This window comes from Rhinichthys klamathensis, unplaced genomic scaffold, assembly GCF_029890125.1.
Source record: "Rhinichthys klamathensis goyatoka isolate OS25496 unplaced genomic scaffold, OSU_Roscu_1.1 h1tg000277l_1, whole genome shotgun sequence".
In the NCBI taxonomy this organism is placed as follows: domain Eukaryota; kingdom Metazoa; phylum Chordata; class Actinopteri; order Cypriniformes; family Leuciscidae; genus Rhinichthys; species Rhinichthys klamathensis.
Window position 1 is genome coordinate 1,371,814 of NW_026606796.1, and position 14,427 is coordinate 1,386,240.

At 43.7% G+C, this 14,427-nt stretch overlaps 1 protein-coding gene across 5 annotated transcripts in view; it reads left to right on the forward strand.

The window, feature by feature from the left end:
- The window catches only part of stxbp4 (syntaxin binding protein 4), a 46,712-nt gene that overhangs the window by 13,848 nt on the left and 18,437 nt on the right, over positions 1-14,427 (forward strand). For all 5 annotated transcript variants that reach the window (XM_056268837.1, XM_056268835.1, XM_056268838.1 and 2 more), the window contains 2 exons: positions 803-892; positions 1,046-1,111. In XM_056268837.1, the coding sequence (XP_056124812.1) occupies positions 803-892; positions 1,046-1,111 (156 nt within the window). The remainder of the gene's footprint in view (positions 1-802; positions 893-1,045; positions 1,112-14,427) is intronic.

The following is a 14,427-nucleotide window of genomic DNA, read 5'->3' on the forward strand; positions in this document are numbered from 1 at the left end:
CCTAAAGTGTGCCAGGAAAACATCCCCCACACCATTACACCACCACCACCAGCCTGCACAGTGGTAACAAGGCATGATGGTTCCATGTTCTCATTCTGTTTACGCCAAATTCTGACTCTAACATCTGAATGTCTCAACAGAAATCGAGACTCATCAGACCAGGCAACATTTTTCCAGTCTTCAACTGTTCAATTTTGGTGAGCTCTTGCAAATTGTAGCCTCTTTTTCCTATTTGTAGTGGAGATGAGTGGTACCCGGTGGAGTCTTCTGCTGTTGTAGCCCATCCGCCTCAAGGTTGTGCGTGTTGTGGCTTCACAAATGCTTTGCTGCATACCTCGGTTGTAACGAGTGGTTATTTCAGTCACTGTTGCCCTTCTATCAGCTCGAACCAGTCTGGCCATTCTCCTCTGACCTCTGGCATCAACAAGGCATTTCCGCCCACAGAACTGCCGCTCACTGGATGTTTTTTCTTTTTCGGACCATTCTCTGTAAACCCTAGAGATGGTTGTGCGTGAAAATCCCAGTAGATTAGCAGTTTCTGAAATACTCAGACCAGCCCTTCTGGCACCAACAATCATGCCACGTTCAAAGTCACTCAAATCACCTTTCTTCCCCATACTGATGCTCGGTTTGAACTGCAGGAGATTGTCTTGACCATGTCTACATGCCTAAATGCACTGAGTTGCCGCCATGTGATTGGCTGCTTAGAAATTAAGTGTTAACGAGCAGTTGGACAGGTGTACCTAATAAAGTGGCCGGTGAGTGTATATATATATATATATATTATTTATTCTTTTATAAGCCATCGTTATCGGACTCTGATGATCTGGATGAGATGGAGAGACTAAGAAAAGACCACATTGAGGCCTTGAGAGAGCTCAAGAGAATACAGGTACCACTTTGATAACAGTTTTAAACACTGTCACATGCTGGAATGTGTGACATTCATTCATGTGTTATTGAGCGAGGCTCTCATTAATCCTGTTTGCGAGAATGAGTGAGCTAACTCTAATGCTGACTCATGTGAAGATCTCTGTTCTAACAGGATAAGCTTGCAGAATCCGAGAGCCTTAATCATAAGATGCAGCAAGAACTGACAAAAGTTAAACAGGTACGCAACTCATTCTTAGGCCTGTTACGCACCGTAAACAATGTACATGGCACACATTAATTTTGTTGTTCATATTAGCAGGTTACAATATTCACACTGCATGTGTACACAGCGCAATGCAAAAGCTTAGCTGCAAGAAGAGTTTGCAACCTATTTATCAGGACTTTATAAGGCAACAAAATAATTAATTTTTTTTAAAGTTGTTGAAGCAAGTTCTACATGCAACGACAGGCTCAAACCGCACTTTATAATAATAAATGTAATAAAACTTAATCTAGACAAATTAACAAATGATTGTAGTTTATAACTACAATAATGGGTTTGATTTCCATGGTGAAAGCTCAGAAATAGCATGATTTTGCTGTTAAACAAGTGTGAAGCAGGCCTTTTACCTTAAATTTTCATACATCTTATTTTGTTTTTGTTTTTTGACATTGTCACCGCACTGTGTTAGATATGCCACAGGGGGGAGCTCTGGGCACATGTACCATTAGACCCTTAAAGGTGAGATGCAGGTGCTCTGTACATGAATGGTAAATGCTGAAAATGCATTATTTTCTTAGAAGCCCTGTACAGAAAAAAAAAAAAAAAAAAGTCTGAGCAATATCCAAAAATCTATTTTCGGTGCGTTGTGCTCACTATGGAAGCTTGAAACACCCACATTAGAACATCATGTGGGAGTTGAAGTATGTAGGGCATTGAGGGATGGAAATCGGTGTTTGGAAATAGTTATTTTCTATGAGTTATAAAGAACAGGCTCCCACTAGCCCTTTGGATTCTATCTCAGAGCCTCAGAAGTGTCTGTTACATAAACCCAAATCCAAAGAGCTTCAGGATTCTATGCAAGATTAATTTGACTTTAATGATTTTATTAGACCGTTAATATGATAGCAGTACGTTCTGATCCTTCTGCTGCGTGTCAATTAAACAAATTTCCCAGTACAACTAGTCCATGCTGTTGTCACGATTACATTAGATTATGCTTAATGTTGGGGGTTTGTTTAAATTAATAAACTTAAGTTCCCCTTCAGGGACTACCGCTGCGTGTAATCGCAGTGGGAACGCCCTCAGCGTGACGCGTCTGAAGCATGAATGAAATCAGTCAATGGAGAGAATGAGCGTACGGCGAGTGACGTCATCGACCAGGAAGCTATAAATATCCCCTGAGTACACAATACGCCAGCTTTTAGTTACTTCAGCAGCTCTGTGTGTGTCTGAATCTGTCGATTGTGTTTGTCTGTTTTGTCAGGAGTTTTCACTATATATATTTTATATAAAAAAACCAATATGAGCGAGCAGTATAAGAAGTGTGTTGGGAAGTGCAGCAATGCCCAGTCGGCTCTCGAGGGAGTCGATTGTCAGCATTGCGAGTGTTTTCCCTTGAGAACTCTGCGCTCGCGGCGATCGCTCTTCGAGGAGAGTGATTTGCTGCGAGCTCCCCAAGGCTCGGGTCCCGCTTCTGTTGAGGCAGAGCGGCGGCGCTTGTCTTGGGGCTCGCAGATGGATCTCACTGGCGACGTTGAGACGGGCTCCGGCCTATCTCAGCTATCTCCGCCGAGATCTAGTGCCTCTCACCCGGCTCTGGAAGCACGCGCTGCGGCGGTTACTTCTGCCCGGGTGGAGGCACATGATGATGTTGAATTGAGATTTTCCAGTTCTGAGGAGCTGGATGTCGAAAGTTTTGCATCAGAGAAAACTAGTTTATCACATTATACTGCAAATGAAGAAGGTTTGATGGATGTGTTATCTCGGGCTGTTGAAAAGCTGAAAAAAAAAAAAAAAACAGTATCGAGTGGCCAGCTGATAGACAGGTTTCTAGAATTAAAAGCAATCTAGATGATAGATTTCTGTCTGCACGACTTCAACCTTCTCGCCGGTGCTTACCGTTCTTCCCAGATCTTCATACTGAGGTGTCAAAGACCTGGGTTAGACCGGTTTCAAGCAGAATTTACACAAATCAGTCCAATGCTTATGGTAACATTGTTGGTGCTAAATCTGCTGGTTATGTGACGATACTGTAGGCGGAGGAGACGCTCGCGAGCTATCTCTCTCCTGCTTCATCGTCTTCACTTAAAGCACCGGCTCTTCCACCAAAAATAAATAAATAAATAAATATATATACCTCTGTGCTGGTGGGGAAGGCTTACTCGGTGGCTGGGCAGGCGGCTGCATGTTTGCATACGAAAAAATAAAAATAAAAATAAAAAGACTTTTATGCAGGCTTTTCAGGCCGATCAAAGGAAAATCTGAGGGGGTTCCCCGCCGAGAGAGACTTGCGTTCACCTCCCTTAAGGGTGCCCTGTCTCTCCCGGCGCCCTCAGGGGCCCGTCCTACTAACCCTGCCGAAACAGGGCGTAGAAGGGTCTGGCGAGTGCTTTCCCGAGGGACGCTCGCCGCCTCTAAGGAGGGTTCTAGTGTGTTCAGACCAGTCGTTCCCTGCTGGTGCGCCGTTACAGGGCACTGTGTCTGTCACGCAGAATGTTCAACCAGAGCAAAGTTTTTCGTCGAGTTCGTCTTCCAAAAGAGCACAGCAGAAGCGGAGTGTCAAGTCTCGTGCCCTCCTGCAGAGAAACTGGAGGGACGAGGCGGGCGCTCTCCGGCGCGGCCTTCTCGGGGCAGGACTGATCTGAGGACAGTCATTGTCGCCAGAAAGGCCGCGTCGAAAAAGTCCTGACGGGCTGAACGTCAGGACTCTGAGGGTGGTCCCCATCGGGAAAAACTTGAGTTCACCGCACAAAAACACGGTGCCCTGTCTTTCTCGATGCCCTCAGGGGTCTGTTCTACTAACCCTGCCTATACAGGGCGTAGAGAGACTCGGCGAGCGATTTCCCGAGGGACGCTCGCCCCCTCCAAGGAGGGTTGTGGAGTGTTCAGACCAGCTGTTTCCTGCCAGTATGTTACAGGGCGCTGTGTCTGTCACTCGGGATGTTCATCCAGAGGCCAGCCTCGAGAGGCTGGTTCCCTTAGTAGAGCTCCTGGCGGAATGGGTCCCCCACCCAGCAGGGAGTTAGGATACTACTTCATCGGGAAAAAGAAAAATCCTGACGTGCTAAACGTCAGGACTCTGAGGGTGGTCCCTATCGTGAAAGACCTGAGTTCACCGCACAAAAACACGGTGCCCTGTCTTTCTCGATGCCCTCAGGGGTCTGTTCTACTAACCCTGCCTATACAGGGCGTAGAGAGACTCTGCGAGCGATTTCCCGAGGGACGCTCGCCCCCTCCGAGGAGGGTTGTGGAGTGCCCAGGCCAGCTGTTCCCTGCCAGTACGTTACAGGGCGCTGTGTCTGTCACAGGGGATGTTCAAATCAGATCCGAGGACTGGTTTGTCATGATAGATCTAAAGGACGTTTACTTCCATGTATCTATCCTCCCTCAACACAGGAAGTTCCTGAGGTTCGCTTTCGGGGGCGAAGCGTACCAATATCGGGTTCTTCCGTTCGGCCTAGCACTGTCACCCCGAACATTCACGAAGTGTATGGATGCTGCTATAGCCCCGCTGAGGTTACAGGGCATCCGCTTTCTGTACTATTTAGACGATTGCTTGATTCTAGCTCAATCGGAACAACAGGCGGTTCGGCACCGAGATGTCGTTCTTGCTCATATCAAGTGACTGGGGCTGAGGCTCAACGCCAAAAAGAGTGTTCTTTCTCCATTACAGAGAACCACTTTTCTAGGTGTAGTGTGGGATTCAACGACGATGCAGGCACTATTGTCACCTGCTCGTATTGCTTTGATTCTCGCTGCAGTAGATCAGGTCAAGCTAGGCCAGTCATCCACTGTAAAACAGTTCCAGAGACTGTTAGGTTTCATGGCAGCTGCGTCCAACGTGATACCTCTTGGCCTCTTGCACATGAGACTGTTACAGTGGTGGCTCAGGACCAAGGGATTCTCCCCGAGGGGAAATCCGCTTCGCATGATCGTGAGTTCGCGACGGTGTCATCACGCCCTGATCATGTGGAAAGATCCTTGGTTTCTGTCCCAAGGCCCTGTGTTAGGAGCTCCTTGTCGTCGCGTTATGCTAACGACAGATGCTTCTCTCACGGGTTGGGGGGGCGATCATGGATGGTCGCCCGGCTCAGGGTCTGTGGGAGGACCATCATCGTCTGTGGCACATAAACTGCCTAGAGATGTTGGCGGTGTTTCAGGCTCTGAAACACTTCCTCCCAGACCTAAGGGGCCACCATGTTCTTGTCCGGACAGACAACACATCGGTGGTTTCTTATATCAACTATCAGGGGGGTTTGCGTTCTCGCCCGCTTTACAAACTGGCACGTCAGATCCTTCTATGGTCCCAGGGGAAAATTCTTTCTCTGAGAGCTATTTATCTCCCGGGGTATTTTAATCAGGGGGCAGACATCCTGTCAAGACAGGGGCCGAGGCCCGGGGAATGGAGTCTTCACCCCGAGGTGGTGGAACTCCTATGGAAACATTTCGGTCTTGCCGAGGTAGACCTATTTGCTTCTCGAGAAACATCACACTGCCCGCTGTGGTTCTCTCGCAGCCATCCAGCCTCGCTGGGGTTGGATGCGATGGTACATCCGTGGCCGAGGTCACGCTTGTACGCTTTTTCCCCGATCGCTCTGCTCCCAGGAGTTCTGGAGAGGGTTCGCCGGGACGGGCTCAGTCTCCTGCTAATAGCCCCGTTCTGGTCGGCCCGGGTATGGTTTGCGGACCTAGTGTCTCTCCTCGACGGCTCTCCCCTAGAGATACCGATCAGGAGAGATCTGCTCTCTCAGGCGAGTGGGTCGATCCTTCACCCCCGTCTAGAGCTATGGAGGCTGTGGGCTTGGCCTCTGAGGGGGCCCAGCTCATAGATTCTGGTCTCTCGGCTGAGGTCGTTGAGACCATCCTCCGATCCAGAGCTCCCTCCACGAGGAAGTTATATGCGCGAGGTGGAAACTTTTCACCTCTTGGTGTGGAGAGCGCCAGCAGGACCCAGTTAACTGCCCGGTTGGTACAGTGCTGGATTTCCTGCAGGACCGTCTCTCCACAGGGTTATCCCACTCCACACTGAAGGTGTATGTGGCGGCCTTAGCTGCTTACCACACCCCTTCAAATGGAGGTTCCCTCGGGAAACACCCACTTATGTCTCGCTTCCTTCGTGGCACCTTGAGGCTGAGGCCTGCAGTTCGCACGAGGGTACCAGCTTGGGATCTGGCCATCATCTTAGAAGGTCTCTCCCTTGCTCCTTTCGAGCCCATCGAGGAAGTTTCGGAAAAGTTTCTTACTCTAAGACTATCCTTTTTCTCGCTATCTCATCTCTAAAAAGAATTGGAGATATTCAAGCACTTTCGGTGGCTCCCTCGTGCCTGGAATTTGCTCCTGGTTGGTTAAGGCCTTTCTCTTTCCGAGACCAGGTTATGTTCCTAAGGTTCCAACTGTTTCTGTTAGACCTATAGTTCTGCAGGTTTTCTGTCCTCCGCCTTTTCTGACGTCAGACCAGGAGAAAATTAATTTGCTGTGCCCAGTTTGGGTTTTAGATGCTTACGTCCACAGAGCTGCCCTGTGGAGGAGATCGGAACAACTGTTCGTCTGTTTGGGTCACCTAAGAAAGGGTGTCCTGCATCTAGGCAAAGGATGAGCAAGTGGGTGGTCGAGGCCATCCCACTTGCTTATGGGTCGGCCCATCAGCCTTCACCTTTGGCTGTAAGGGCTCGTTCCACCCGGAGTATGGCTGCTTCTACAGCTCTTCTTTCAGGAGCTTCTCTTCAGGACGTTTGTGATGCGGCAGGCTGGTCCTCACCGCACACTTTCGTTAGATTTTATTCCCTCGATCTTAGCTCCACTCCCGGGGCTCAGGTTCTCTCGTCGGCTTGTGTCTCCTAATGACACACGACGGGGATTTGGTCGTATGGGGATGTGGGTATTGCGTTCCCACTGCGATTACACGCAGCGGTAGTCCCTGAAGGGGAACGTCCCGGGTTACGTATGTAACCCTAGTTCCCCGAAGGGACGGACGCTGCGTGTCCTGCCATACTCTCGGCATCCCCTTGGGTCGCTGCTTCAGTAACTTTTAAGCTGGCGTATTGTGTACTCAGGGGATATTTATAGCTTCCTGGTCGATGACGTCACTCGCCGTACGCTCATTCTCTCCATTGACTGATTTCATTCATGCTTCAGACGCGTCACGCTGAGGGCGTTCCCACTGCGATTACACGCAGCGTCCGTCCCTTCGGGGAACTAGGGTTACATACGTAACCCGGGACGTTTTGCTTGTATGTGCTACGGACATGAATGATACATCGAATCATGTGGCTTGTTGAGAAGAGGTGTGCTATAAACTTTCTAAGATTTTCATCTTGAATATACTACTGTTCAAAAGTTTGGAGTCAGTAAGATTTTTTTTTTTTTTAAAGAAATTAATTATTTTATTCAGCAAAGACACATTAATTTAATCAAAAGTGACCGTAAAGATATGAATGTTACAAAAGATTTCTATTTCAAATAAATGCTGTTCTTTTGAGGTTTCTTTTCAATCCTGCAAAAAATTATGATTTCCACGAAAATATTAAGCAGCACAACTGTTTTCAACATTGATAATAATAAGAAATGATTCTTGTGCACCAAATCAGCATATTAGAATGATTTCTGAAGGATCATGTGACACTGAAGACTGGAGAAATGGCTGCTAAAAATAAATTACATTTTAAAATATATTCAAATTTGAAATTGTAATATCACATCACATTTTACTGTATTTTTGGTGTGGTGTGGATAATAAACTTAAAACTTAAAAAAAAAAAATCTTACTGACCTCCAACTTTTGATTCATAGTGTACAATAAAATGGGCAACAAATATCCCACAGACTTGCATTGAAAGAGACTCTGGAGTCATATCTATGGACCAGAATATCATAGAGACTTGTTGATGGGCTCTTTTTGATTTTGCCATTAAAGGTACAATCTGTAATTTTTTCGCCGCCAGAGGTCGCATTTTCAAAACAATACCAAAGACGAAGCTTGATGAAGGAGAGTGGACCGATGGGAGATGTCGTTTTCACCATGCAGAGATGTGTGGAATTCACGAATATAAATTATATATCAGCTATCATAAGGAAAGGAAATTAATAAGGAAGCCCCGACTATGTGGAACAGTATTTCAATGCTATAAAGAAACAACACCCACAACATAAAAAACAAATGTCGCACATATACAGCAGACTACTGCTTGATTCAACAGATAATACGTTCCTTATAAAGATAAAGTGGGAGTTTGAAATGAACGATCATATAGAGGTTGAGACTTGGGAAAACATATGCACGGGATGTAATAAGGGCATCAACAGTCATAATTGGAAAGAGTTTGACTGGAAAACAAAAAACAGGTTTTTTAGAACACCACAGGTGATATCAAAATTTTTGGATAATCCAGAAATAGAGACACGTTGGAGGGAGTGTGGGAAGGTAGGAGACCACACACACATATTTTAGGAATGTCCAAAATTAGTTACATTAATTTGGCAAGGGGTTAGGGATGAGATTATGAAAATTTTGCATGTAGACCTGCCTTTTACTCCCTTGTATTTTTTGCTTGAAGGCAGGGGCGTCACTAGGATTTTCATTTTAGGGGGGCTAAGCCCCCAATATGATTTAAAAAAATATATAAAAAAGGTAACACTTTAGTTTAGGATCTAAAGATCACTATTAACCATTTTCATTACGATGCAAAGGCACGGTTTTATAATAACTGTGGTCCCAAATGTGAGGTAGGACAAATAGGGGGGTTTGGGGTCTCCCCGAGAAAATTTTGATTTCTCTGATCTCTGATATGTGGATTTTTAGATGTTCTGAACGCCAAAAAACTTGGATAGTGGGCAGCTGATTATTTTTCTCTCCTCATCAGCATCACACTCTTTTTCTCTTTGTTTTTCTCTTGCCCTGTCTCTTCCCCTCCTAAAGCTGAGCTTTGACTGATATAGGCTTTTCATTTTTGTCTGTCAGTGAAGAAAGTAAACATAGGGTCAACTGATAGGTTGATTTTGCCTATGAATCATTTTCTCAGACGCGTTTATTTACTGAAAGCTACTAAAGGTAATTAAGTTTATTAAATGCATTCACAATATGTCGGCTACACATTTATCATTGATCTAATGCCTAATACAGGGCCGTAGACAGGGCTTTAGTCACAGAGGTCCTAAATTTGAGTTTGGTAGGGGGTTCAAATTTTTTATTTCTCTGATATGTGCATTTCAAGACGTTTGAAGACCAAAAAAGGATAAGAAATAGCTTTAAAACCATGTCAGTGGGCAGATTATTTGTCAATACCTGCTCTCTTCTCATCTCTATCACTCTTTCTTTTTTTCTCAGTCTCTTCATCCCTTTCTCTTCCCCTCCTAAAGCTGAGCTTTTTTAATTTACTAAAGGCTACAATTTGTATTATATTCTCAATATGTACACATTCATTATTAATCTTGTGCCTAACATGATGAAAACGGCTTTGTTAACGTTTCTTGTAAACTAATTATTACATTACATGAGTCACGTTACATAGGCCTATTTTCAGTTCAAAATGGCGAAATTAGACAAAACTATATTAGTTTGCCTGATTATTTTTTGTCATTCGTTTCACATTTATGACCTAAAAAAGTAAAATATGAAATGTTAAGTTTAGCTACTTACATCTTATCTCGCACTTGACCATACGCGTCGAGTCGCACTGTTAAAAAATTCGCGCTCAGCAGCGTCTGTGAACATAAAGCCCGCCTACTTTGATTTGATTGGTCATCTCAAATATTCTGACATTGACGAGCAGTGACAGACCAATGAGGCTCAGATGAACACACACACACACACACACACACTGTCCTCTGTTCTGACGTGCTCTCTGCTCGGCGCCGCTGCGGATTGAAGATGAAAAACGCGCTGAATCTGATTATAACAAGACTGAAGCGAACACGAATTTGTGTAGCCTACATTAATCGCACATTTTTAGGGGGGCTAGGCAGAAGTTTAGGGGGGCTGAAGCCCCCCTAAAAAGGGCCTAGTGACGCCCCTGCTTGAAGGAATACCCCAGGATTTTTATTGTCAAAACCAGAGATATATTCTGCATGTATATGGAATAATGGAATATGACTGCCCAACTCCAACTGAAACTGGACATTTTCATACAAAGGTGGATACCTATTAGTATATATATATATAGGCATTGAATATATTGAGTATATATCCGTATATATTGAGGCATTAAAACAAATATATATATATAATTTAATTTTTTTTATTTTCTTTCATTTTACTATTGTTATAGTGTTTTATATATTTTATTTTTCACTTTTCCTATTTCTATATCTTTTTTATTTGGGCCACCGTTGTTGTCAAGGAATGTTTAGTTCGTTGTTGTAATTTGTTCAAATGTATAAAAATAAAGTAAATTAAAAAAAAAAAAAATTATACATCAGCTAATAAATTAGTTTTCGTATTACCTGAAAGTTTGATCACACTATTTTATGCCATCGTAATAAATTAGCTGCAAGGAACGTGAAATGTAATGCTATAGTAGACTGTTACTACTGATATGTGACCTGATATGTATCAAATTATTTGGTGGGTTAATGCTGCGCAGTTGTATACGTTTAAAACAATCGTACTAAAAGTACATTTGAACAAACCCACAGTATTTGCAAGTAATTGGTAAATATTTTTGTGCAACACATGCTGTATTCAAATTCACTGCCATATTTGGTCACCAGACTTGATAAATAGCGTTACTTAAGTACAAACAAAGTGCTATATAACTGTATGTGTACAATAAATAATATATATTTGCTTACTTGTCTATTAAAACACTATCAAGTCCAAGTTTGTCGCGAAGCTATCTCCATCCTGAAAACACCACGCCGATATTGATCCTTGTTTTATTTCTCTAGCCTGCTTGCCTCAGTTGATTACGGTTTTCATTTTTTTTATTTTCTGTACTCGCAATCAATAATCGTGAACCATGATGACTGAACGACACAACAGCGGCGTACAAGATACTATTTCATAGATATATAAATACATAGATCCTCATTGGTGGCTTACGTTAGCGGCCCATTGAAACGGCCACTAATGAGGTATCTATTGGCGCTTTTCCACTGCATAGTACGGTACGGTTCGGTTCGGTACGGCACGCTTTGGCGCTTTTCCACTGCATGGTCCGGTACGGTACGGCTCGCTTCGGCTCGCTTTAAATGGTACCTGGTCTGTTGAGGTTCCAAGCGTACCGTACCGGTACTAAAATGTGACGTAAAAACACTGCAGATCACTGATTGGTCAGACAGAATCGTCACTACCAGCGTCATTGGACACTAAACCCGCTAGATTTAAATAACCAGTAGACAACAGCCAACACGGTAGCATCTGTTTTTTTAAACTTTAAAAAGAAATGGTTGAATCGTGGTCAGTGGACGAGGTGCAGACGTTCCTCTCGTTGGTTGCCGAGGAGCGGATCCAGCGAGAGCTGGATGGGGCAAAACGGAATGAAAAAGTGTTCCAAGAAGTAGCTCAGCTCTTAGCCGCACACGGCTATCACCGGACCTACAAACAGTGTAGGGACAAAATAACGATCAGTCCCACCCACTTTGAAGAGGTGCTAACTGCGGTGGAAAAGCAACCGAGCTAAAGCGAACCGAACCGTGCCGTACCGAGTCGAGTCGTACCACGCAGTGGAAAAGCGAAGCGAGCCGAACCGTTCCGCGCCGAGTCGAACCGTACCGAGCCGAACCGAGCCGTACCAGCAGTGGAAAAGCGCCATATGTAAATCAATGGTTTCTACAAGTGGAAACCGAGGATAGCGCGGATATTACATTATTGATAGGCGACAATGACAAGGGACGAGCTATTATTTAAAACTGGAATTTCTCTGGATTTACAAATCCTTGGGAACTTTTGGGATAATGTAAGTACACAACTGCATGAAATATATCACACAGTGAAAGTGGTTTTTGAATATTTTATTACAAAAATCTTACATATTGTACCTTTAAGCAACCACATAGCAACATGTTAAAAACACCTAGAACACGTTAGAACACCTTCACATTGTGTTGGCAAGTTTTGGGCAGGAGGCACTCCTCACATTTTCATAGAAAATGTAAAAACTAGTTTATATATATATATATATATATATATATGGTGTTTGGTAAACTATTAATGCCCTCGTATCGACCCGGCTGCTGGCGGTATCGTTTCTCTCGCAAAACCATTCAACCGCAATTTCACTTGCGGTTGACCTTAAGAGATGATCTAAATCATAGGTTCTCAAACTGCGGCCCGCGGGCCAATGGCGGCCCGCCGAAACATTTCTGGCGGCCCGCGATAACATCTGTAAAACTGTTAAAACTATTGCTTTGAAAAATATGAATATCTCCGTTTAGTGGTGTTTAGCGGCATCCATAGGCATAAGCGGTAATTACATGGTCCGACCGACCGATCGCACTTGACCTCACTCCCAAGGCCACCAGGAACAGTGGTTGTCTACACAGGAATAGGAATCGTGGCCAACCGAAACCAGCACCACAAATCCCATTGCAATTTAAAAGGGTATGTTGACCAAGTAATCAATATTCAATGTGACTTAATAATAATCTTAACAATGTCAAGCTTATTAATAGCCGCGTTTCCATTACCTTTCAAAATGTTCGCGGGCGCGAACACTTGCATTTTCCTATCAACAGTGCAAACAACTTAAACTAGTCTATCATTTCTGGTCATTCATAAAATAATAATGCATTATTCGCAACTACTTTTATTTGTGTAAACTCATAACAAGAAAACGTGCTTTTGTAAAATAAAATAAAACAATCAGTAGCCTAGGCTACTACGCGCTTTCATGATCTCCGTGAACTGGAGCGCGAGAACTGAAACAAAATATAGCCTATGTAGGCTAAAGCTTAAAATGTGCACTTTTAAACAAACAAACTCGAATCGAAAGCAAATACCTGATTATGTAATCCGTATGAAAGGTGGATTCATCTGCTTAACAGCGGAGATGGAGATGTTTTTAGCCGACACTTAGAAAACAATAGTTTATTAATAAACAATTAAAATGCCTCGCTGTTTTTTCAGACGCATTTATTATCATTAGCCTATAACTCACCTATAAATCAGGCTAGATCAGACACGTACAGGCTATATGGCTCTTCTCATTCATCACTGCGGGAAAAATATAAATTCCAGGTTCTAATTTGGCCTTAGAAAACCAGTAAAATCGACATATTTTCCATATTAATTAGTGAATATTTAAAATGTTTAATAAAGGGGCAGAAAGTCATTTAAAAAAAAATCTGAAAAAGTCTGTCGATATTTACTTTTTTTTGCGCAGCAGTTGGTGAAGCCAGTTCAAATTAAAATTTTGTTCAACTTTGCGTTTTAAAAAGACAACAACCGTTCATTTTTCGTTTTTCAGTTACGGGTTAAAAAAGATAGATAATAATATGCAAATCTGCAATAATGGAAACGCGACTGACAAGCAATGATAGAAATGAATGATGATGATGACTTGTTTGGTAAGCTTCTATTTTAAAAGTTTCTTTCTCTCCCCCCCAAAATTTTCACAAGTTTTGTCAGGTTTAGCCTCAGTTATGAATTAAAATGTGTTTATTGCAACTAATGTAAACTGTAGAGATGCAACCTGGTCATTAAAATAATTTCAAATGGGATTTTCTTTTCAGTTTTTTTTTCTTCGTTTTCTCCCCCGCCACTTTGGCGGCCCTCAGTTCAATGTTGGGTTCCTAAATTGGCCCTCACCTATCAAAACTTTGAGAACCCCTGATCTAAATAAAGAGGAAAATGCAGTTATATGTTTCTCGAAGAGACACACTGAATGTTTGGTCAGCTGTTCGAGGCCCTGTGGCGTTTCAATTGGCGTCAGGGTCAATGCAACTTCTGTCTCCCCTTCCCAGAGTGCTTTGCTCCAGTCTGCGGAGTCGCAGCTGCACCCTCTTGGAGCACTACAGAGGGCTCAGTTCGTATCCAGTTCATCATCTTGGAGCGCTATTAGATGTAGTACGTTCCCCGTGGTGTGAAAAGCTTTTTAAAGCCCTGCATGTTTCTGTAAAACTTCGTTCTGTAGTGCTGAATCCTTTCTGCTCTCTTCACCTCCACCCACACTTTACCTTCTATATCTGCCATTAGAGCAACAGGTAGGCTGATGGGCTTTTCAGCATTGAAGCTGTGGGCTTTTAAGCCTCCTCTCTTGCAAGAAATGTGCAGGCAACATCGCCGTCCACGCAGTGCACACCCGGCTACATTACAGCAAAACGTGTGCGGGGGCAGCCGTGACCGGTGTGAGGTGTGACTTGTGACTGGTCCATGTGACCCTTAAGATGAGAACTCT